The sequence below is a fragment of the Caenorhabditis remanei genome, chromosome V, assembly GCF_010183535.1.
Source record: "Caenorhabditis remanei strain PX506 chromosome V, whole genome shotgun sequence".
In the NCBI taxonomy this organism is placed as follows: domain Eukaryota; kingdom Metazoa; phylum Nematoda; class Chromadorea; order Rhabditida; family Rhabditidae; genus Caenorhabditis; species Caenorhabditis remanei.
In genome coordinates, this window is record NC_071332.1 from 12,679,706 (window position 1) to 12,703,590 (window position 23,885).

The following is a 23,885-nucleotide window of genomic DNA, read 5'->3' on the forward strand; positions in this document are numbered from 1 at the left end:
TCAGAAGAACGTGTTTGTCCCTTTCTCATTCATCGTAATACTCATTTAGATTTGTTTCACCCGTAGTCTTATTTTTTTTTCCTCTAAAGTTTCCCATGTTCACCTGTTTTACTTTTTTATTATCTATTGGAACCGTTGTTCTGGCTCCGATTCCGTTTTAGCTCAAACTCAAATATTTCTCGGAAAGAATCAAAACAGCGGATTCCCTCTCTTGTCATATTTGCCGCTATGGCACCCTGTTATTTTATTCCCTTCTCTTGTTTCTTGGGCTCGGTGTGCAGGACTACCGAAACTAGTTTCTCGTGTTATTATATTTCCCCAAATATCGTAAATTCGAATGCCAAATTTAAAGTTCACATAAAAGTGTTACTCCTTGTCAAGTGTGTGTTCCCTGTGGTTCTTTCTCTCATCTCAGATAAGATTCCAGGTCCAAAATGGGACATGATGTGATTCGTTTCGTGTATTTCGCTGCTCTCCAAACAAAACGGTTTGTCTGCTGGGAGTGCTCTTCTCATGCCCCTCCTCTCTTGATTTGTTTGTCTCTTTCACTTTTCATCGGTCACTCTTCTTGTGCCCATCCATCCCAAAAGTTCCTCTTTTTTCAAGTGCTTTCTTTTGGGTAACTAAAGAAAAATGCTGGTCTTTTACTTCTTGAGTGCACTTTTAGTGGTGACTGTGAATAGTGGACCATGTAAAATGTCACCGTTGACTACGTTCCTGACAGATTATCAGCAGGTAAAGTTGTTTCACATTACAATTTGTATTAGAAGCCTTCCAGAAAAATGAAATCCGTTTAAAAAACCAACTCTAAAAGATCTTGAATACAGTTTTTCATGATATAAATTCAAATTTCAATGTTTTTCGGTGAATTCCGGTCTATTATATTTCTTGAAAGTCTTAGTTTACAGAAAATAGGATCCAATTGTTTACAATGTTTCCCAGATTTCGTTCTTTTTTCCAGCAAACTCTTCATCAACTCATCGTCTCTGCTCGTGACTCTGGGGCGAATGAAGAGATGGTCAAGGAGAGTATGGATGAATATCTTGCTCAAATTCTGCCACCCGATAGACTATTGGAACTCAAAAGAGCACATGACGAGTTCGAGGCACAACGACGCGGAAAAAGATCATCTGATAAACCGGAACCAAAGAAAGTTTTCGACATAATTGATCAATTCACAAGTGATTATCAGAAGTTTTATGAGGAGTCGTCGGCTGTGAGGAATAGGAATAACAATAAAAACTGAAAAATTAATTTAAATGTTATGTTATTGAAATTTAATCTGAAATACGGGTTGTTTGAAATAAAGTTTTTTCTATATTTAAACATGTTTTGTCCGAAGTTTAAAAACGTCTTTTTTCTGACCGACAAGAGAAAGATAAGAGACAAACAGAGAAAGTGTTTCGAATGGTAAGTTTTGATAGTTTTTCTGATTCTAATTACACGGGTCTGTGAAAATGAACATTTTCGAAATTCACCGTGAAACCGGAAAAAAATTGTAAAATTTGAATACTTCCCACATCGCGCCGAAAATATCGTTGTCAGGCAAGCGACTTTGCATTAGATTTTTTAATTCAAAAAATTTGAACCAGCTTTTTCTTGGTTTTGAAGCTAAAGCATGCTATTCGGCGGCATTTTCATTGAAAACGACAGTTAGGTGTTGTAAAATTAATCTTGACAGATGACTGTCCCCTCCACTCGTCTCAATAACCACCCTCTTTAAGGAAAAAGGTTCGTGCCACCCTCCTTGTTTGTTCGCTGCATGACCAACATAATTGAACATTTTATTTGTGGTTGTTTGCTCTCCGATAAAACTTTCTAGCTCATTTTTCCAGTTTCAATCGAGAAATCTTTTAAATTTGATTGGATCAGGCCATCAACAGATTTTCAAAATACGCGAGGAAAAAAGATGGATCTCAAAACAAAAAAGATCCTCTCCCATCAGGATTCTAGATTTTCATACACTTTCAGCAGTGTATCTCCTTGTTTCCCGTGAGAATTCTCATATCCAATTCCTGATTGGGCTATATTATTTGGCAATCTGAAAACAACGAATGTTTTATAGGATACAGTAACTACCCCCAAAAGCCAGGAAAACTTGGTTGAAAACCCAAAAAGCAGTCAGCTTTAAATATTACATAAGATGAACTGAAATAGGCGTGTCTTCAAATATGTTATTTTTTCTTCTCATTTGGGCGGAGCCAAATTGCGTTTGATCGAAAGTTTTGAAAAATTGAAGAAGTCACCGCCCTTTTTGGCTGTTCGATATCAATTCCAACGTTCTGAGATACTTCATTCTCATCACTGTCGATTTTATATGGGTTGTCCGCAATCATTCTCTCTTTTTTCCAAAAAAATCCGAATAGAAGAAAAACGACCTTCATGCGAAAAATCAAATCAGTGATTTGGTGATCGCACACAGACAACCCTCAAATCGATAAGTTAAACTAACGATGGGTACGATGTGGGATTGAAACTGGTTCGAAAGAACAAGGCCGTCGTTGGGGCCCACAGGAGGTGTCCATTTCTCTCCGTCTCTCCCATATTTCTTCACTATACACTTTTCACTAACTCCAACACCCGCGGGTACCCCTTCCCGTTCTCATCTGCCGTATCATTTTGTCGTCCACTTTTTTCTCTATGTGTCATACTCTCTACTTCTCTATCTCTTTCAGTGTGTTGTTCCATGCGTTTTGCGGGGTGTAATCATCATCATCATCAATACTTCTTCTCTTCTTTTTCTCTATCTGTTTCGTCTTATAGACAATTTTTGTTTCTTCAAGTTTCATATAGTTATGTCTTTCTCAAAACTCAGTACATCGCGTTTTCTGCTATAATCTGCCTATATGATTGCCTGCAATAAAGCAAGAATTCCAAAGTTTTGAAATCTTTTTCAAAATTCTTTAAAAATTGATCAAAACTATTTATTTTTTCTTTGCAGATGAAAACAGCATAATGAGCATATCACTTCACTCGGCATCATCGGATACGGTCTCTTTGACCAGTCGAAGAACGATATCACACAGCAAACATTGGGTTTATATTTTCGATGAGAGAATTTATCAGGTTTGCAGAATCATTAAATCAAAAAAACGGTGATAGATATTGGCCGATACCGAACTATCTTGCATCTTTCCGCAGAACTTTCTTGCAAAAAAATAGAAACAGAGATGATGTAGACTTCCTCGAAACCGTTATCTAATCATTCAGAAGTCTGAGCAAAAAAACTAGGCCATTTTATACTTCTCATTTGATGAAATTTCATGAACAAAAAGTTTATAGGCAAGTTTTTGTCTTTCATCTCAACGCAAAAACTGAAGTTAATTAAAGTTACTAAAATTTTCAAAAAATGGAAAACAAATGCTCAGAAAGTATTTTAAAAATCATATGGATGCAAATATTTGAAAGCTTATTTTTTTTGAAAATTTAGATTCTAAATGTCGTGCATCCTGGACTACCAATCGATAACGATGCAGTGGAACATATACGATTCTTCTTGCAAAGCATTGTTTTTGAGGTACAGTATTCTTTCGATGTCCAAGTTATTCATCTGTGATTATCCAATAACCGGCTTTTTTCAAGGACGGTTAACCTTTTGACCTTGTAATCCATTCATATTCTTTTTCACTAATATAATCCCCTCTTCAGCTTATCGAGGCACGTTCCACGAGTGTCGTCGAGGTGGACAAAACGGCGGGGAGACTGTTCGGGCGTGGACTTGACTCAATCTGCAAGGTCAGTATAAATCTATAAAGATTCAGGGGATAAATAGAGAAATAGTTACAGGACGCATGGGATAACATGCACCAACAACTTCAAAAACATAAATTTCAAAAACTGGAGAAGAAGGTTCTGGAGAGTCAGCATCGTTTAGCGGCTGTAATCAAAGTATGAATACAGAAATGATCTTATAAATTCACCTCGTAATACTTTGATTTTGAAGGAAACTCTCGGACCACGCGAGAAAGAGAAAAAAGATCGTGAGAAGAAAGAGATCGAACGAATCGCTGTTTTCATCTACTACATTTGTGACAGTGTAACGGAAGACGTTCTTCGACTCACTGGAAACTATGTCAAGAACATACGAAACAGCGAACAAAAGATCACAATGGCAAATCTAGATGTGGCATTGAATGCTGATCGAGCTCTGATGGAACTTCGAACAAAGCTGAGGAATGAAGAAGAAGCGGAATCTCCCGGTGGCTTCGGATTTCTGGCTGAGTTCGAAGAATTCGTGGCGGAGGAAACGGAACATTCAGAGAAGGCTTCAACAAGTAGGCAGACATATGAATCAGTTGCAGTTGATTTTCTACGAGATGAGAGGAGATTTATTCGAGAATTGAATCGAATCAATGTATTTCGAAGGCGTATCGAATCAATTGCCACGTCGGAAGGTGATAAGATGATTGTTGCGAATCTATTCGGAAATCTTCATGAAATTCATGATCTCGCTCTGAAAATTGAACGAACACTAGAAGATGCCATCGAGTTGAATGATACTCAATGTATCGGAATGGGTATATGGGAATATGGAGAAGCGTATGAGTTCGATACGTACACATTCTATATCAGAAGAGACGGAGAGATCAATGAATCAAGGCATGCCACTTATGTGATAAATGATAATGTGAAGGCGCTGCTGGAGAGTGAACGATTCGCCCAATTGTTTCAAACTGCTGAACATTTGTGTGCGAGTTCATTGGATGGACAAAGTTTTCGATTAGCTGTTCAATATGTTCTTCCGCAATTACTTCACATTCCAATCTATCACATCTATCAGTATCACGAGTACATTAATGTGAGTGGGCTCTTAATTTGCTTTTCAATTAGTTCTAATTTTTCAGCGACTGCATCAACTGAGTTCATCGGAAGAAGATCGTCGGGATTTGAACGATTGTCGAGCTGCATTTGAGCGTGTCGTTGGCTCTGTCTCCGATATTCCACCAGAGCTCAAGTCAAGAATTGCGTCGTTTTTGGATCAACAAGCAAAGAGTGAAAAGATTTATAATGTGAAACGACTAAATGAAATTCAGTCGTCGATTGACGGATTTGTTGGAAGTCCAATCGGAAAAACGTGTAATGAATTGGAAAAGGACGGAGATTTGGGAATGATCAGACCATCTCTACAGTTTTCCAGTGAAATTACAAAGAATAAAAGATGGAAGACGGAGAGGTTGGATTAATCTTTGAATTTATATATAAGCGATCGAATTTCAGATTTGTTTACGTCCTCGATCAAATGATTATTCTTTGCAAACGTCACAAAAACTCTCTGAAGTTCAAAGATCGTTTAGCCGTTCACTCCATCGATGTCTTCGACATACCGGATTCAGAAGTCACGAACTGCTTCAAAATTGAGTCACGCGACAAATCGAGTCTTCCAAAAACGTATCATTTCGTTTGTAAAAATCCAGAAGAAAAGAGACAATGGATGGCGGTTTTGGTGAAAGTGACAACGAAAAGCGTGCTCGATAGAATTCTGGACAATTATGAGAAGGAGGAAGCGAAACGTATTCCATTGGTTGTCCCCGGACCGGATCAATACAGATTTTCGGAGCCTGACACAGAAGATAATATCTCTTTCGAGGATTATACATCAAGCAGTGGAATTCCGGTCATCAAGTGTGGAACTGTATTGAAGCTCATCGAAAGATTGACTTATCATTCGTAAGTTACCTTTCAAAATTCTTATTTTCCAAAAATGCTGTCCATTTTTCAGATATACCGACAGCAAATACATACAAACATTCCTAATCTCATACAGGTCTTTCTGTACACCAAATGATCTCTTCAGTCTTCTTCTCGAACGTTTCAATATCCCAACACCCAAAAAATTGTTACAACCAAAACAAGGAGGTGGTCCACTTGCTGGTCGTTTCGATACAGTGCAATCTCACGGTCTCTCAACAATGTCAACTTCATCAGGAATCAACCCACTCTACGAACAAAAGTTCCGAAAGGAATTTCAGCAGCCGATTCAATTGAGAGTATTGAGTGTGATAAATCAATGGGTGAAACAACATTGGTACGATTTCCAATGTGATTCTGTTCTTTTGGATGCTCTTGAATTGTTTCTGAATAGATGCTGTGATCCAAGAGAAGGACTCACAAAACAACACAAGAAATTCTGTAAGACAATCTTGGCTCTCATCGAGAAGCGTGTCAAGAATCCACCTGGAATCATGCAGCCGCCGACAGAAAACGGAGACGAAGGACACGTGAATAGTGCATTCGTGTTTGGAGATGATCAACAACACAGTCCGTTGCTGAAACAATTACGTCATAGGCAGGTGTATACGAATGAAAGTCCGAACGAGAGTAATCATTATTCATCAAGACGTCCGGAGGTTCGCAGTCTCCTTATTTTTCCCTCGTAACTTTATTATTTTTGTAGATTCTCTGGCATACTGCTCAAAAGGGAGACGTCGACCACTATGATCTGCTCACTCTTCACCCACTTGAAATCGGAAGACAGGTGCGTGTTTCCAGGTGTCATTGCCTACTTGAGTACTATTGAGAACAGGATTAAGATTATCACGTTCTTCTTACTATCAGATTTCGCCAATGTTCAGAAGCTGTTTGATTATCTGAAAACTGAAATAAATTTAATTTTTAAGCTGACTCTCCTTCACTTCGATCTCTATCGCGCTATTCAACCCATCGAACTCGTTGAAGCAGCATGGACGAAGTCTGAAAAGTGGAGAAAAAGTCCACAATTGCTGAAACTGACTGATCACTCGACACTTCTGACCTATTGGGTATCCAGATCGATTGTTGAAACAGAGTCTCTTGAAGAACGAATGGCAATGTTCAATCGAGTACTGGAAGTGATGTCTGTTTTTGAGGAACTGCATAACTTCACTGGTCTCGTCGCCTTCTATTCTGCACTCAATTCGTCGTGTGTCTTCAGGCTGAAATGGTGTTGGGAGGTGAGTGTTACTCTCGATTCTACAAATTAGAAACTGTAACGGACTCAATTGTTTTCAGCGTTTGGACAGTGAGAAACAAAAATGTTTCGACCGATTCAATACACTTTGCGAACGTCGATGGAATGAAATGCAAAAGCGTCTCTCCTCAATCAATCCCCCTTGTATTCCATTCTTCGGTCATTACCTTTCAAATATTTATTTCTTGGAGCAAGGAAACAGCACATTCGTCAACAAATCACCTGCCAATGCAAAACAGAAGGACGATATGAAGTCGTCGGTAAGTGGAGAAGAATGAGAAGAATGAACAGGTGCCTCTCCATTTCCGTTCGTTCTCTCCTTTCGGAAAGAAGAAGAATGACATCTGCTCATTAACGAAGAGGAGGAAAAAACAATAATGAACATTTTTGCAGGACCCGGACAGCAAACAATTCAAGCAGCTGGTCTCGTTTTTGAAATGCCGAAAGATTTCAGATGTTATTCGGGAAATTCAAATTTACCAGAATGAGAGATACTCATTGACTTTGGAGCCAACTATTCGGGTACGTTTATTACAGATATGAGGAGTTTATTGAAGTGCGGATTAACCGATATACGATTCTTGCATATATGAATGTAACAATTAAAATCGGACAAACAGACACACAGACAGATCCACCTAGTAATTGACAGTATGCTCTCAACCAAAGATAACACTTTTCTGCGACCTCCACTATTCAACTGTCCTCCGCCTGTTCCACAAATATATCAACTTGCTTCTCTCCTTCGGCTCCACACCCTTCCAACTCCCTTGTCAATTGAATTTCCCAAAGAAAGACAAATGTCTGAGAACCAACACGAAACGCACCACCTCTCTTTTAATGATACTTTGTCTTCGTGTCATGGGGGGTCTGTCCGCCCTCCCCTCCCTTCGTTTCCTCTATTTCCGGTGGTGCCGTTCACACCTCTTGCCGAAAAATCAAATCATTGTCGTCTTGGATGTTGATATTTTGAAAAGAGAGACGGTGACTCAACTTTCAGTTTTTAGGCTAGATTCAGGAAATATGAATAATCCTATTTTTAGACTTCTTGGATAAACGTAAATGAAGGAATAAGATTCAGAGGAGTCCCGCCCACTTCACTCATTTTTCTTGTATCTACCTTCCACTTGTATTGAGTCATTTTCTTGATTTTTCGAAATATTTCGTTCGTTTTTTCTCAATTTTTGATTTTTCTCAAGTTCGGGGGTACCGCCCATGTCCAGTCATCCCTCCGACCCACTCGAACTCCCCGCTGACCGCTTTGTCAGTTTTGTTGTCTTTTCTCCGCCTTTCAACACTCTTTGTATTTTTCCAGTGGTCTCCTGAAGTCTTCCCTAAACAAGTCTCAAAATGTGTCTTGGGAACTACCGTATCCATACGATTACTTCCGATTTTTGACCTTCAATTCTACTTGAAATTCTCGAGATTTCCATGAATTGATTCAGGTTCAATTCAAGTGTTGCGGATGTGACGAAACGAATTGCAAACCCAAGAAAACAAGACATTCCTATTCTCGGAAAGATCGGATTATACACGGTCGTTTAGACAAAGATAGCCAGCAATTTTTCTTTTATTTTTTCCTAGAACTAGCACTTATTTCGTAGTTCCTTCCTCGATAATTACTAGCCATGAATAACATTTCGACCAAGTTGTTATGGTTGGAATATTCAGAATTAGTCATGAATATATTCTGCTCCCAAATAAGCAAAAAATGTCTACTGAAATATGATTAGCCACTGCTTCTGCTGCAAAAAATTGTTTTTTTTTGCATGTAACTGAATTATGTCGGTTCCTTGTTTTGATGTATTTGAATTCTGAATCAGAAATTGTAAAGGTTTTCGAATTCGAAATGTAAATGAGTCGATACGAGAATCCAAAATACTCGATTACCGCTTCTTCCGAAAATCCGAAACTTTGGAATCCTGAAAGATTAGAATTCAGATTCTTGATTATCCCCTTCTCACCCTAATCCGAGATCTATTCAATTCGTTCAAATTCCTCCTAACGACTACATTCCCATGGACCATTTCTTCCGACCTGTGTTCAACAGTCTGCCAAGTCATAACTCATCCTTCTGTAGCTGTTGACACCTCAATTTTCCGTAACAGTTGTCCCCTTTCTTCAATTACGGAAAGAGCACAAACGAACAAATGAAAAAATAAAACAAAGAGCCATTTAGTAGTCTTTCGGTGACATCAAACACTGACATTTACTTCTTCTTTGTTTGTGTATTCACCCCCACATACATATATAATTGCGTATCATTTGTTCCTCTCTCTCTCTCTTTTTTTTTGGGACCACTCTTCCGTACCGCCTATCTCTCTTTGTCATTGACGTCGTCGAGACACAGAATATCCGGTTAGCTTTTAACCTAATCAGGTCTTTTTTTACGGAGCTTGTTTTTGTTAGATTGGAAATTCATTAGGACTATTACATTTGAATGAACCTTTGTGGGTCGGTTCGATAAGGAATATCTTCCACAAATAACAGATTGAGATACGAAAGTTGAGAACTAAAGCGACTGTATTGAAACAATTTCAGCTTTGGAGACTTCAAGTTTCCAACTTTTAGTTCCATACATCATGTTTCACTTTTCTTTTTTCTCTCAATGTTTTTGATCCAACTTTTCGACCAGACACCCACACCTTCCTCCTTCATTCAATCCGATTGTTTCTGGTATCAATCAAAGAAGAATGAACAAAATAAAAACAAAAAGAACCATTTTTCCTCCTTCTCCTATTAAAAGTGGATTTCGTTTCGACCAGATTTTTCATTCATTTTCTGCGTAGGCGGTTGTCATAATGCTATGCGATGTGGGTGGTGGAAAGTAGTAGTAGAGAGGATGAGGACCCAGCAGTACTTATCGCTGGTTTTATTATCTGGCACCTTCACGAATTTTTCGCAAAGGTGGCAGGAAAATCGTAGATAGATTTCTGATAGTGGTGTTGAATATGCAAAACCTTCAAAAATAGATTTATTCGTATAGTTTTTTGGATATGGAGTAATACATTGCTTCTGATGATGTCATCTCGAATGCTTCAAATCCGCACAATCGTCCTTCTCATTCAAATTTAACAAGATTCCAAATGGATCTAGCTCTGAATTCTCTCGAAAATTGTTGTTATCCTCTCTGCGAACATAATGGTTTGGAATTTTCTAGTTTGAACTTTTTCCCTTCCTTTTTCTTCCATTTAAAATGTCCCAGTCGAGTCAACACATTTTCATTGAAAAGCTCTTCTCATAAAAGCCGTCCTCTTTTCACCTTTTCTCAATATCCCTGAACTCCATGCTTGTTTATTTTCATTTATTTTCTTTACCTGAATTTTCTGGAAATCTGAATTCCCAGAATCTGAACATCTGGTGTTTAGCTTCTGAGTTTTCAGAAATCTTTACTTTGTATCCGAATATTCTCTTTCCTGGTTAGCTGTGGAATGTGTGGTTAAGAATTATGATTGATTTATTGTCTTCCTGACAATCTGGTCCCCTCTCCCACCCAACTCTCTCCATCCAATGAACCCCTATAATAACTTTTTGATGGACCAGATATTCTGCCCACTGACCACAACACGTGCCCTCGTCGGTGACCCCCTTAGCCCCTTTCCATTCACTTTTCCTCCAAAAATTATTTATTCTCCCCCAAATTTTTCTTTTGCAAGGATTAGCATAGATCACTCTTTTGTTTACTGGATATCTCAGTGATTGCTCATAAAGTTCAGAGATGAGTAGATCAATAACCAATAGCTTCGATACTTGGCACAATGCCAATGAGCAAAAAAACTAAATGAAAACAACAATAACACTTATGAGCTTCTTTTTGCTCAATGAACTTCTCTTTTCTCTCTTTAACAACTTATGCACTTTTCTTGAATAACTTCCGTTCGTTTCCACAACTAGTCCCTCAAATTTTCAGTAATGTTCCTAGTACGTGTGCGTCGACGGATACAACGTGCTCGACACGCCTACATTTTCTCCAGACGAGATTCTGATCGTCAGCCTCTCATCGAGGCACCAACACCAACACTACCACCTACTTCTTCCTGTTCATCGAAAAAGGTGAAAGGTGTTAAAAGGAGACAAATGCCACGTGGCGGATCATCAAATATGAAACGATTATTGGCAAGGATGAAGATTTTGGTAGGGAATAGATGGACATCTGGAATTGCATGTGTACAGACAGATATAGAAAACACAGTAATATTATGTCTCCCCTAGATTCCTATAGCTCAGAATTTTAGAATATCTCCTAAGACACCAGAAAAGACGAATCTAAACTTTGCTCCCTTGACTCACGACACACCCGAATTATAGCTACGGCCTGTGACGACGTTTGGTCGATCATTCCATTTTTGGCATTTCTTTCTTTCTCCTCCAATTTTTTGTCATGCTTTCGTCGTCGTCGAGCCAGAAACACGAGTTCTTTGGAGTCGTGATGATTGACTATATATGGGAAAGCTAGAAAAGTACACGTATGTATATAGAATAAAATATATGTACTCGGATACGTGTGAAAATGGATTTCCTTCCTAATGATATCACTGAAATTATTGCATCCCTTCACAACTAATAACACTAACCATTGGTCTTCATCATTTGTAAAAAAAAGGATTCCCAGATTCTGAGAATTTCCAACTGAGATTGACAGATTTGTGGGAGAATTTCTTCTTCACAGACAGGCAAATGACTAATTTGGGAGCGTCCCCTCAGTTCAATTTGTACAAGATCTCCCCGCAATCCGTGTCTTGTGCCTTGACCCATAGTGTTCTGACACCTGCACTCTTGCATCCGACACACGAAATGAGAAGAATGCGACAGCTGAAGCTTTTTTTCTTGAAAGATGAATGAAGAAGAAGTATATGTGTATAGAGCACATGGGGAAAGCTCATCTAGCACAAAGTGTCACAAAGTACATAACGGATTTACAAAGAGATGAAGAGAAATAAGAGAAGAGAGAGGCTAGTTTGCTATTCGATACGTTCCGAATAAAAACGAACAAAAAGTGGCAAAGATCACGCATTGGAATTTGGTGAACGTGATCCTTGAGATCAAGTTATTCACTTGCATTGGATAAAGTTTCCTTAATCAAACTTCCATCTAGTTCTCGATTCGAAGCAAAACAGATTGATCTGGAATCGAAGAGGTATTGCAAATTATAACAGAAACATTCGAATCGGATGTGTCACTCTACAGATTAATCCCAAATATAAGATGCGACTGCTAGCGACCAAAAATCAGCTGGATAAGCTGGACAGTAATTCTGAAAATGGTTGCTCTAGTAATCGTTGGCCGGTTCATTCAGTATCTAACTATCCGTTGAAGGCTTTAGTCATCATTTAATCTGGATCATGTTATTCATAGAGATGGTTCACCGAATTAATCAGAATGGCGAGGAAATGAGCAAGATATCGTGTTCCCAGTATTGAATATGTTTTTTATTTTACTCTATGATAGTTCAAAAGACGGAGAATATAGTTCAGTAATTCTATTGGATCAGCACATCAATCTAAACTGTGATTTGAACCAAAAATAATCTAATGACAAGTGATACTTGGAATCCATTCATCCCTGACGAACCCTGACAGATTGGTAAAGGTTCCAGTTCGGTTGCTCTCTGACTTTCAGTAACGTCAGACGTGTATTAGATTACCAGATTAAGAATACTTGATCGAGATCAGGTTATTCATAGAGATCATACGTTTTCGTTCTTCAAAATCGTACGAACTTGGATTTGCGCTGTTGGTTCGAGTGAAGATTGAGAAGTTTGAAAACGGGAGACTGTGTAGACATATTGATGGTCCGCGCAGATTCAAAATATGATTCTTATTGGGATTGAGAATAAAGGAGCATTTCTGAAAAACTAGTTATTTTACTTCCAAACTGGATATTCATATCCAGAACTTCTGAATCATTTCGTCACCATACATCTCCTTTGTCAGCATTATCTGAATTGTGTTTTGTAGTGCGTATGAAACTGCATTTGACAAAACGTGCTGTCTCGATTGACTCAAATCTGAATGCACTTGTATTGCAAATCTATGTGCACTCTTATAAATCGTTTCCCCATAAAACATCATCTCTAAATTTACTCTTTCTCTACTTTTTTCCATTCTTCCCCGCCTCCTCCTCCTCTTCTTCATCCTCCAAATGTTGCTGCCTCGCTCTAATTCTCGAAAAAGACATGCAACAAGCAAAACATGAAACACTCTTCTCTAAATGAGTCACGCGGATTACTCGTTCCGTCTGCGCCTCTTTTATGACTTCAGAGTGATAATTCTCCGCGCGGCTCTTTTTTGCTCCTACTCGGTTCCCGGCACCGACTCGCACGAGATTCATATGGAACGAGGACACTAGAGGAATTTTTGGACAACATCTCGATCGACGAGCTTCTAGGGCTAATTGAGAACATAGAAAGAGGACACAGCAATAGATGCAGGCTGCAACTGCAACAGAAGAGAAGCCTCTGACTCTCGTCTCCCTCGCTCCTCGCTCCTCGCTTCTTCTTCTTCTCGAAACTCCGCCTCCCCATTCATCGGGGCGCGGGTGAGGGAGGGGAGGGAGAATGAATGGGGCCCCGGTGAAGAGACATGAGTCATTTGTGATTTCGAGAAAGAAGGAGCACTATCGAGAGCCCAATGGAACATCCACCTATCCCACCCTACCTATCGGATCCTCCAGAAGAAGAACCAATCCTCAAGAGTTTCCACTTCAATTCCCCGAATCGTCCAACTATGAGGTTTCAGTCTGATACCATTGAAGATGTTATCATCTTTTGCGAACCGTACCGAATCTCATGTGCAATTGTAGAATCTACATCTATTACTCCAAATCCTGTACCATTGCCAACGAAGAAACAGAATAAGAAACGAATGTTCAAGAAGCTACCGGAAACAAAATGGATTCGACGAGTAATGGTACGAACTTTGAATTCTTTCCCCCCTTTCATTCCTCTCTAACTTCTTCCCATTCCTGGCCCATTCCAGTCATTTAACAAATGTCTTCCCGTTGTAAAAATACCTTGGTCACCTTCTGAGTGGGTGGAGTCGGACCCTCTTAAATAGGTGTCAACGGTGTAGGTCCGTGTCATTAGAACACCCACTCGTTCATATCCTTCTTCTCACCCCATATTTCTTCGTATATTATCCGCTGGTTCTATATATACAGTGTCACACACATATTTCCTTCTTTCTTCTGCTTTTGTGTTGACATTTCGCCACTACTCTAATACTTGCCATATTTGAGAGAAATGCTTCTCGCAAGACAAACTGGGGTATGTTTATTTTATTTCTTCTAATCGGTCTGTTAGGAAAAAAGACTAGTAGTAGTAGTAGTGTAATAGTAGTTGTCTGGCAACTTGCCAAATTGTACAGTTGCAAAACGAATTTCGTGTTTCTTGAAGTAGGAGAAGCGTCGTATTTACACATTGAGAAAGCGAACACTTGATAATATTTGCAAATAAATGAGAATGTATGTTCACTGACGGCTTACCAGGAAGTCGAATAGATCAAGTTCCAAAATGATACAGTTTGAAACCTGAAAGTTCATTGAGTAACCAAACTTGGAAAATGATTTCCGAATTGCCCCTACACCTAGATTGACTCCTCTCAGTTAGCAATAAGGTCCTAAACTCACAACCAATTAGAATAAGACCTCCTGGCGGGTTAAGTCGAACAGCAGGTAATCCAATTAAAAAAAACTAAAGTAATTGCTCACCGTCTGTTATGTAGAACACTGAATATGTGTCAATCAAAAAGTCTGACAGTCGCTGTTCTTTTTATCCAATAGTCTCCTGTTCACACCTGACAAGAATACATGACGTAATGGTAGTATTATGCGCGGGTCCACGATTATTGTTTCAACGTGAGCAGGTGGTGTCCTGTAAGAAGGATTATGCAATCTTACACATCCCTTCAATAACTATACGACGCAATTTTAATAGGGGTCATCTGGTGAAAAATAACCTTCCCATTCCCTATGATTCGAAGATATTCATCTATCCACTGATCAGCTAAAAACCTAAACACTTCCGTTCAATCCACCAAGAAGTCATGTGTTTGAATATACAGGGTAATCATAATCATCTGACTGAACTGCTGGCTGCTATGGATCACAGACTTCGCGGGTGATAAATCATTGAGAGTGTGTCAAAATCGAATCGTTTCTGGTTCTGTATTCGTGTTGATAGTTAGTTGATTTCCGGTCTCTTTTGTCTCCTTTTCTATTTTCACCACTACAGTTACTAAAAATAGACAGTTCTCCGTCTTTCAACTTTCGCCTTTTGTTTTTGAACTTTTTAGGCCTTGTGATAAGTGATGATAGAATTACAACTGAAACATCTTCCGGTGAAAAAGAATTTAGGAGGAAAGACACTTCGAGCACAAAGAGCAGCTGTCATGAAAATGAAAGAACTTTGTGTTTTGATGGATAGAGTCTACTCGTCATCACGTTTTGCAGTAGAATCTTTCACCTGAAAACCTCATAGTTTTTCTTCGATCTTTACCGAACAGGGCGATGTTCGATCTTTCTTTTTGAGAAAGTTCACCCCTTTCAAATGGACCGTTTGTTATTGTCGTCCGCCTGTCAGCAGGCAGTTCGTCATGTTCCTTCCGTTAAATTGCAACCGAAAGTCATATGATTTACACAGTGGTGTCTGCTGGCTGTGCTGAAATTACTCCATCTGCTAGTACTCCTTTATCTATCTCTATCTCTTGGGCAATTGTGGTCCTTTTCTTATCTCATCATTGTATAGCACACACACACTCATATACACTTCCGGTGGAACAATTGTGCTATCCCATCCGAGGGAGAGTGCCACTTGGCACCACCTACACATTCTCTCACTTTTTATGAGAAGAAAAAAAAGATGAAAAGGGGGATAATGATGGGTAGTAGTGAAGTCGCTGCCGATGAGTAAAATTACACTTTTCTCAAAAAATGAAATCAGTTATTACCGTATGTGTTGTTTTTTGGTAGAGACCTCTCATTCATAAATGAGTCAGATTAATAGCTGAACACACAAGACCCGGAAGTTGTGCAGACTACACGCATTTCATTTTCGTAGATCAATTGAGAAAGTTGTTTTTCTGGAAGTCAAGCTAACAGAGATTACTTGCAAAAAGTCAATCATCAAGCTTCCTGTTAGCATCTTATTGAAAAACATGACATGCGTTTTATATGCAACATTCATACGATCAGTTGCACTTTTCTCTTGTAGTCGAATGATCTGCAGAAAGTGAGACTTAATTGTAATAGACTGAACTTCCGGAAAATTAGAACAAAGATGACGGAAAGAAAGACACGCTCCCTGACTTTCCCTTTGATCTATCATTCGAATCAATCATATCCGCCGCATCGTTTATTATCATATGACTTGTTACGCACCTACCGTTTTTTCTTCTCTTGCGCCGCCGACGCCACCGTCCTTGTATCTCTTATGTGGTCTGGAATGAACTGGTGAAGGGAAGAAGAAGCAAATACAACGAGAAGATACGCATTCCCTCTCTCTCTCTTCATTGATAAGAGAAGAACTAACACAAAGCACTTCCGGTGGAAGACGAATACGCTCACCTTTTCGACGATTTTCATTTCCAGTAGTTTTAGAAACTGTAACGTCTTCTGTGGTTCTTCGATGTCATAGGAAGCACGTCATCTTAAAATTAGTCATTCAGATTCACCTTATCTGTTTGTAGCACATCTCGAGAGGTATAGAGGCCAGAAGCCAAAGTTATTATATTTAGATGTAATATACAAATTACGGATTAGAGAAGAGAGGATTAGCTCTTTAGCATTTTGCAGATGATGCATACCGGCTTATCGTTTGCAAAAAACAAACAGTTGGAATGTTAGACCATGATGTTCTCTTTCACTGATCACACAATCAGCATACAATCAGATAGCATATCAAATCATAAATTCCTCAAAAACAAACACATCCTCTTCTTCTGACACGTTTCTCACTCTGACAACGACTTCCGCTAGCGCCGTTCCCTCCGCTTCTTCTCTAAGAACCATTCATTCTCTCTGACTTCCCGCTATAAATCGTGTATCTTTCGCGGCGACCTTTTCATCATTCAAACACTTTTTTCTTATTCCTAATTAACTATCTGATCTTTTTCGGATCATCATGCTATCCTTTCGTTTCTGTTGTTGCTGCACAGCTCCACAATCACCTACCGATAAGTGGTATTTTAAAAAAGTACGAACTTCAATAATTAAGAAATTGATAAGAACATGGGAGGGAAAAATGACTTGAATACCAATTTACAAATTATTTATTTTCAGCAATTCTTCGAGTCGATCGATCCAAAAAGTGAATTTAATACAAATGAGGATCTTGAGGAGTATCTGTACAACAAATCGTTGGAGATCCAACCAAAAGGACTGGAAACGCCAACGTCTGAAGTGAAACCAAAGCATAACTCATCGACACTCCGATCACCTGGAATCAAGCCACCAAAACCAGGAAACCACTACTCTGCGAACCATCCACTCGGACTTCATCTTCACTCGCAACACTCCCATTCAGCTCCACACGGAATGTCTCATCAATCGAATACCGTACCAAGCACCCCGGTTACAGCTCACGAGACGAAGAGAAGCTTGTCACAAAATCAGGAAGAGAGTCAGTTTGCTATGGTTGATGTCAGATATGATCGGAAAGGAACTCATCAGAAAATTCGTAAGTTTCAGGGAACCATCTCTATGCTTAGCCACGTGGAAAGTTATTTGAGGGGAAGTATCTCAAAATTTCGAAAAGAAAGTGTAAACACCATCATATTTTTTCCAACAAAGAAAGAAAGACAAATTAGAAACACGATAACACTTATGATTGAAGTAGTGGATACCCAGAGTGAGAGAACGCAATCAGTTGTCTCGACCGTTCCCCTCGGTCATCACATCTTCTCTATTTTCTCATTCTCCTTCCGTGTTCGACGACTTTTGAAAGAAAATTCAAAACGTCCTCTCGAAAATCATGAACTTTTTATTCCGCAAACGAAACGGAAGCAGCTCGCGACCGTCATCACCTTCGCCAGATTCGAAAGGTCCGCCCCAATTTCTTTCACGTCATCTAGTAGTACGCCCCGCCCACATTGTGTCCTTTTGACCTCCCACGCCTTCTGGGGGAAATAGTATCATCCCCCTTCTAGCTACATCAAGCATTCTCATTCATATAAAAATATGACTTGCTGTTCAGCTGTTCTTCAACCACCACCACTTCTTCCACGTTCTCGTCAATTCAATCAACCAATCAACAGTGTTCATTTGCCACCAACCACTCAAGCTCCAATGCCTCCAGCACCAAAGACATCTACTATTATGAGCACAGCATCAAGCCCAACGAGTACCTCAACGACTCCAAGTTCAGCTCTTGGACCGGCTCCAAAGCTTCATCCAAGACGTATGCCTCAGCCAATGTCTCCATTGGCTAAGTCTCCATTGACTCCATCTAAAGGTTAGTATTTTTACTTTCCAATTTTCTTTTTCTGTACTTTCCCAGTCTACGAAACCAGTTTTATCATATCAATGAATCGGTGGTTTTCGTATAGTTCATTCACTATCAGAATATCTTCTCTTTTCTCAACAAAATGAAAAACAATTTCTAATCTTCAGACAACTCTTCAACTGCCTTCCAATTCCCTGTTGTCTACGAAGTGGCGCCTCCACCACTTCCGCCACGACCATCAGCCTCTTCTGATGCGTCATCTCCAAGCACGTCGGGTGCCACTAAAGAAAATCAAGAGCAACTCAGAGTTATCTTCGATCGGTAAGAATTGCTATTGACCAATTCTCTTAATGATTTGAATAAGTTTTCAGCGAAGAATCCCATTCGCCAACCGTCCGATTGTCCGTTGCCCTCCCACCAGCACTTCCTCCACCGAGAGGATCCGCCGTATCCAGGGCGCCACCACCACTGCCGCCAAAGTCAAAGTAAGTTTGGGAACAAAATTGACGGAAAGACAGACAGAAATCTCTAATTCGATTCGGAACTGATAAAACGTGATCAATGAACTGTCTATTCAGAGAACCGATTCTAAGTTGAGGTGTACAAAATCGAAACGAATTTTGATAAAATTTGATCAGATTCTGATCTTCCACGTCTTCACCCTTCACCTCCAACTTTCAATTCATTTATCTTATTGTTTCAGCCGACGCAACAGCAGCAGTCCAACATCATCTTCGGACCCTTTCGACGACCCAACGTCTCCTTCGATTTTCGTCAACACCCCACCACCTCCACTGCCCCCAAAAACCTACAGAATCACTAAGAAGTAAATCTTCTCTGTAACGATTATTCTGATGTTTTATTTCTCAAGTTTTAATATACGTTCATAATTCTCTCCAATTTTACTCGTCTCCCCAAATGTATACATAGATTTATTCACTCGGCCATATTACTTTTTTCCAATTCGCCAATCATTTCTTGATCTCAACATTCCAAAATTTGCATTCAATTGTTTTCTGTTCTATCTGAATATTTTGAGATTTCCCTTCTGTCCCCAATCCCCCATCCAGCACAAACCAGTCCCAAATTCCTGTGATAAGCAACACATTCTCAATCATTTGTATTCTTTCTTGAACAATTTCTTCCCCAAATTTCAAATATTCTAGTTTTTAAAAGTTGAAGTATAAAATAGTTTTAAAACAATAATTGTTCATTGAGAACACACAACAAACAAAAAACATTCTACTTCGACGTCGTCTTCTTCTGTGGCTTCTCACTCGATGAATTCTTTTCTTCGATTTCTTCTCTTTCGACTTCTTCCTCTCATCACCGTCTTGAGTCTTTTCCGTCCTAACTCCATCATCTCTCGTTTTACTTAAACTCGACAATTCATTCGTATCTAGAGATACTTTCGTATCTCTGCTCATAGATCTTGAACTATAGTCGTAGTTGGTTCCATTTCAACATTATCAATATCCGATCCGATTTCAATCAATTCATTCATTGAATCTTCCCATTCAACCTTACCAAGTGTGATGTTCTTGATGGGAGTTGTACTCGGAGGAGGAACCATTTCATTCGAAAAATACTTCTTGCTTGTCTCATCTCTATTCAAACTCCCAATTGGCTCTCTCGGAATGAAAATTGGATCTTGCTTTTGGAATCTACTTGGGTATGCCAACTACACCGTTTTCAAACTATTCCATCAAGTCATCTTCCGTTTCGAACTGTTTTCTAGATTTTCTGAACATTTGGTAAGAAACTTTATTGAGAAAATTGTTCTCATGGTCTCATTCATCTCATCATGGTATACCCACTCATTTTGAAAGCTTGTAAACCAAATTTTTCTTCTCATTCACTCTCGAACCAGACATTGTTTCAATATGAAGAAGGCACTGTATGATTATCCGGCATGTCCTCGAAAAAAACAATATTAATTGAAGAATTGTCAAAGAGGAGTCTCCATCATGAATGAGACCATGAGAACAAAAAGTTTTCTCAAAAAAAGTTTCTTACCAAATGTTCAGAAAATGTAGAAAACAGTTCGAACCGGAAGATAACTTGATGGAATAGTTCGAAAACACTGTAGTTGACATTTTATGACCAGTTTTCCAAATGCAAAAAAAAGAAAAAAGGGGGAGGGGTCGATCCCCAGACCTTCCTCCTACCGGTCCCCCTCGCTGCCACGTGGCGCCGAGGTCGAAGACAGACGAATGAATACTGATAAAGATTTACGACGATCAGACTTCAGCGTCCTAGTTGTGAAAAGTAGCATTGTCTGGAAACGGATTAGTACTCTGAATCAAGACGAAACTCGGGGGAGAAAAACGGTTCATTCAATAAATAAGCGTGGACTAGATTAAAACGTGGGTTATGTTACATAGATTGTACATTAGGGTTGTTGGTGGTTCGGGCTTATCCGCGGGTAGCAATGTATCCGATGAGATCGACGACGCGGTTGGAGTAGCCGTACTCGTTGTCGTACCTGGAATTAAAAAGTTGATATATTGTCAAGAACCAGTGTGTGCTTTCGAAACTTTTTCTTCGAAATATCTTTCGAAGTTGATTTCAAAAAGGCTTCGAAGGCACACACTGTCAAGAACAGTGCAAGTGTGTTCTGACCCTCAAACATACCAAGAGACAAGCTTCACAAAGTTCGGGTTGAGAGAAATGCAAGCTCCAGCATCGAAGATGGAAGAGTGTGGATCGGAGACAAAGTCAGTCGACACTACCTGATCCTCGGTGTAAGCGAGAATCCCCTTCATTGGTCCCTCGGCGGCGGCTTTCACTACCTTCTTGATGTCGTCCATTGATGCTGGTTTGTCAAGACGAACAGTCAAATCGACAACGGAAACATCTGGTGTTGGAACACGGAAAGCCATTCCAGTGAGCTTTCCATTCAACTCTGGGATGACCTTTCCGACGGCCTTCGCGGCTCCAGTTGCGGCTGGAATGATGTTTTGTCCAGCTCCACGTCCGTCTCTCCAGAGCTTTCCAGATGGGCCATCAACCGTCTTTTGAGTGGCTGTGACGGCGTGGACGGTGGTCATGAGTCCTTCGATGATTCCTGAACAATAAGAATATTAAAGCTATTATGAGCTTTCGATTTTTATAAAACTTACCAAAGTTGTCATTGATAACCTTCGCCAATGGTGCGAGACAATTGGTGGTGCATGAAGCGTTGGAGATGACATGATCGTTTGAAGCATCGTACTTCTCGTGGTTCACTCCAACGACGTACATCGGGGCATCAGCGGATGGAGCGGAGATGATAACCTTCTTGGCTCCTCCTTTCAAATGAGCCGAGGCTTTCTCCTTCGTTGTGAATACTCCAGTGGACTCCACGACGTAATCAGCCTTAACAGATCCCCAAGCGATTTCAGCTGGGTCTTTGCTGTTGAAGACCTTGATCTTGTGCGACGATTTTCCATCTTTCTGGACGATCAAGAAGTCGCCATCGAACGAGACGGTTCCCTTGAACTGTCCGTGAGTTGAGTCGTATTTGAAAAGATAAACCATGTAGTCGATGGTGATGAACGGGTCGTTGACGGCGACCACTTGCACATTATCTTTCTCGACAGCGGCGCGAAGCACGAGTCGTCCGATTCTTCCGAACCCGTTGATTCCGACATTGGCCTTCGACATTTTGGGGAAACCTGAAAAATAATAGATAAGATGAGAAAAGGAAGCAACAGTTACGACTAGTCGGAAGACAAAATAATCATAAATAGAGACAGGCACGAAGCAAACATCTCAGAGAAAGAAGCCAGAAAACTGTTGCAAGCGACAACAAATAAACTGAATGAATGAAAAACTGATTCATTTATGAGAACAGATCGAAGAAACAATGAAGTTTCGCGGACGGACTGAAAAATGCAAAAATTCGCGCTTCAACTCTGTCAAATGCGAGACCCAACGATCGATTAATTCCTTGCGCCTTTAATTTTCTACCGTAACCACTATTTTATTTTTGACACATTTTAACCTCTCAACACAAAATCCTGTCTGTGATTTTGTCTGTGTTTTTTGCAAGTCCGTAGACGGTTATTTTTTTTTATTTCATGTTTGAAGCTTCGACTTACATTTTCTGTTTTCAGAGTAATGGCTCGATCTCTGAAAAGGGTGGAAAACTCGGGAATGGCACCGTTCATATTCTTCAAAGATCGTTTGGCCACTTTCAAAAATTACGAATACGACGATGATCAAACGGCGACTTGCACTTCGAAAACGGTTTTTTTCTTTCGTAATAAACAGATCGTAATCACACGTTTTCAGCTTGCACGAGCAGGTTTCGTGTGGACAGGAGGAATCTCGGCTATCTGCCCATTTTGCCTCAAAGAGCTTGAATTCGATCCGGACGATGATCCATGGGAGGAACACAAAAAACGTGGAAATGATTGTGACTTTGTTAATCTGGAAAAGCTCGAAGATTCAAAGTTAACTCTTTCTGACTGCATCAAACTCTCACAAAGTGGCATTGTTATGGCTCAATTCAAGAAGCAAAACGTTATTATCGAGCAATTGGAGGAGAAAATGGCCGTAACAAACATTTCAGCAACAGTCTCTGAAGTTCTGAAGGGCCCGAAAAAGCAGTCTACGTCAAAATCTCGCCGTTCCAGAAAAAAGAATCCATAAGTGATCGTTATTTATGTGAATAGTTTTGAGTAGCGCGCTATTATATATCTTCTATGTGAATCATAATCTACTTTTAATATTGTTTAGTTTTTACCAACCTAACTCCAATTTTCATAAATTGTTCTCACAAGTGCTCTACATCCATTTTTTCTCCATGCGCAAGAGAAGTTTATTCAGTGTCACAGGGTCTAGATTCAGATGCTGAAGACGTCTTTTACGGTTTTTAGTATCTGAATCATCATCGTCTTCAACACTGAATCTTTCCTGAAATAAAAAATAATTGTTTATGAAAACGAAAGAGTTCTTACTCCTACAACTGGCATACTCGCACTTCTGTCGAACTTTTTAGACGTAGGAGTGGCTGTATTTGCTTGTTGACCAGTGGGAGACTTATCAGCTTTGACCACGTCTGGAGGCAGTTTCAAACAGCGCAAGAAATAAAAAATGCCCAAAGCACAAGAAACCAAAAAGTGAAGATGAGAAGAATTATAAGAATTGTGTTGATTAATTTCCAGGAGGATCTGAAATCGAAACATATTGAATGGGAGAGAAATTGTTAGTTTCTGATGGATTTGTTTCTAGATGAACCACAATTACTCAAGATTTAACTCAAATGAGAATATGTTTGCAAGATGATGCCAGTTGTAGAGAGGCTGAACTAACTTGGTTTCAGGTTCCTTCAATCTCGATTCCATTATTGAACAGAAGTCAGAACACTTTGCAAAACTGGATTTCGCTAAACTATTTAATCAATTCAAAGAGGTTCCGGTGCTCGAACTTCTTGGGAATCTCTCAATCTCTCTTGAATACTTCAATTCGAATTCGTGTGAATCATCAGATGAGAATCCTGAATTCAGATTCTAACAC

General features: G+C 39.6%; 5 protein-coding genes across 5 annotated transcripts; 4 read left to right on the forward strand and 1 right to left on the reverse strand.

Moving 5' to 3' along the window:
* Window positions 1-633: 633 nt before the first annotated feature.
* On the forward strand, window positions 634-1,246 carry GCK72_019402 (uncharacterized protein; the record flags this gene model as incomplete). The annotated part of the gene is made up of 2 exons (XM_003115844.2): window positions 634-735; window positions 962-1,246. 2 exons carry the CDS (start codon window positions 634-636, stop codon window positions 1,244-1,246), a joined length of 387 nt encoding a protein of 128 aa, XP_003115892.2.
* A 1,709-nt stretch (window positions 1,247-2,955) lies between these two features.
* GCK72_019403 (uncharacterized protein) lies at window positions 2,956-7,619 on the forward strand (the record flags this gene model as incomplete). The annotated part of the gene is made up of 13 exons (XM_053733007.1): window positions 2,956-3,066; window positions 3,431-3,517; window positions 3,649-3,735; window positions 3,787-3,888; window positions 3,944-4,798; window positions 4,845-5,173; window positions 5,218-5,667; window positions 5,720-6,347; window positions 6,395-6,475; window positions 6,618-6,929; window positions 6,988-7,206; window positions 7,340-7,468; window positions 7,599-7,619. 13 exons carry the CDS (start codon window positions 2,956-2,958, stop codon window positions 7,617-7,619), a joined length of 3,411 nt encoding a protein of 1,136 aa, XP_053581920.1.
* A 5,956-nt stretch (window positions 7,620-13,575) lies between these two features.
* GCK72_019404 (uncharacterized protein) lies at window positions 13,576-19,213 on the forward strand (the record flags this gene model as incomplete). Its single annotated transcript, XM_053733008.1, has 6 exons — window positions 13,576-13,854; window positions 17,222-17,618; window positions 18,135-18,392; window positions 18,551-18,704; window positions 18,755-18,868; window positions 19,087-19,213. 6 exons carry the CDS (start codon window positions 13,576-13,578, stop codon window positions 19,211-19,213), a joined length of 1,329 nt encoding a protein of 442 aa, XP_053581921.1.
* Window positions 19,214-20,798: 1,585 nt separating this feature from the next.
* Window positions 20,799-22,028, reverse strand: GCK72_019405 (uncharacterized protein; the record flags this gene model as incomplete). Its single annotated transcript, XM_053733009.1, has 3 exons — window positions 20,799-20,868; window positions 21,018-21,450; window positions 21,506-22,028. The coding sequence occupies 3 exons, from the start codon at window positions 22,026-22,028 to the stop codon at window positions 20,799-20,801; spliced, it is 1,026 nt and encodes a 341-aa protein (XP_053581922.1).
* Window positions 22,029-22,484: 456 nt separating this feature from the next.
* Window positions 22,485-23,018, forward strand: GCK72_019406 (uncharacterized protein; the record flags this gene model as incomplete). Its single annotated transcript, XM_003115234.2, has 2 exons — window positions 22,485-22,613; window positions 22,659-23,018. 2 exons carry the CDS (start codon window positions 22,485-22,487, stop codon window positions 23,016-23,018), a joined length of 489 nt encoding a protein of 162 aa, XP_003115282.2.
* Window positions 23,019-23,885: the final 867 nt, after the last annotated feature.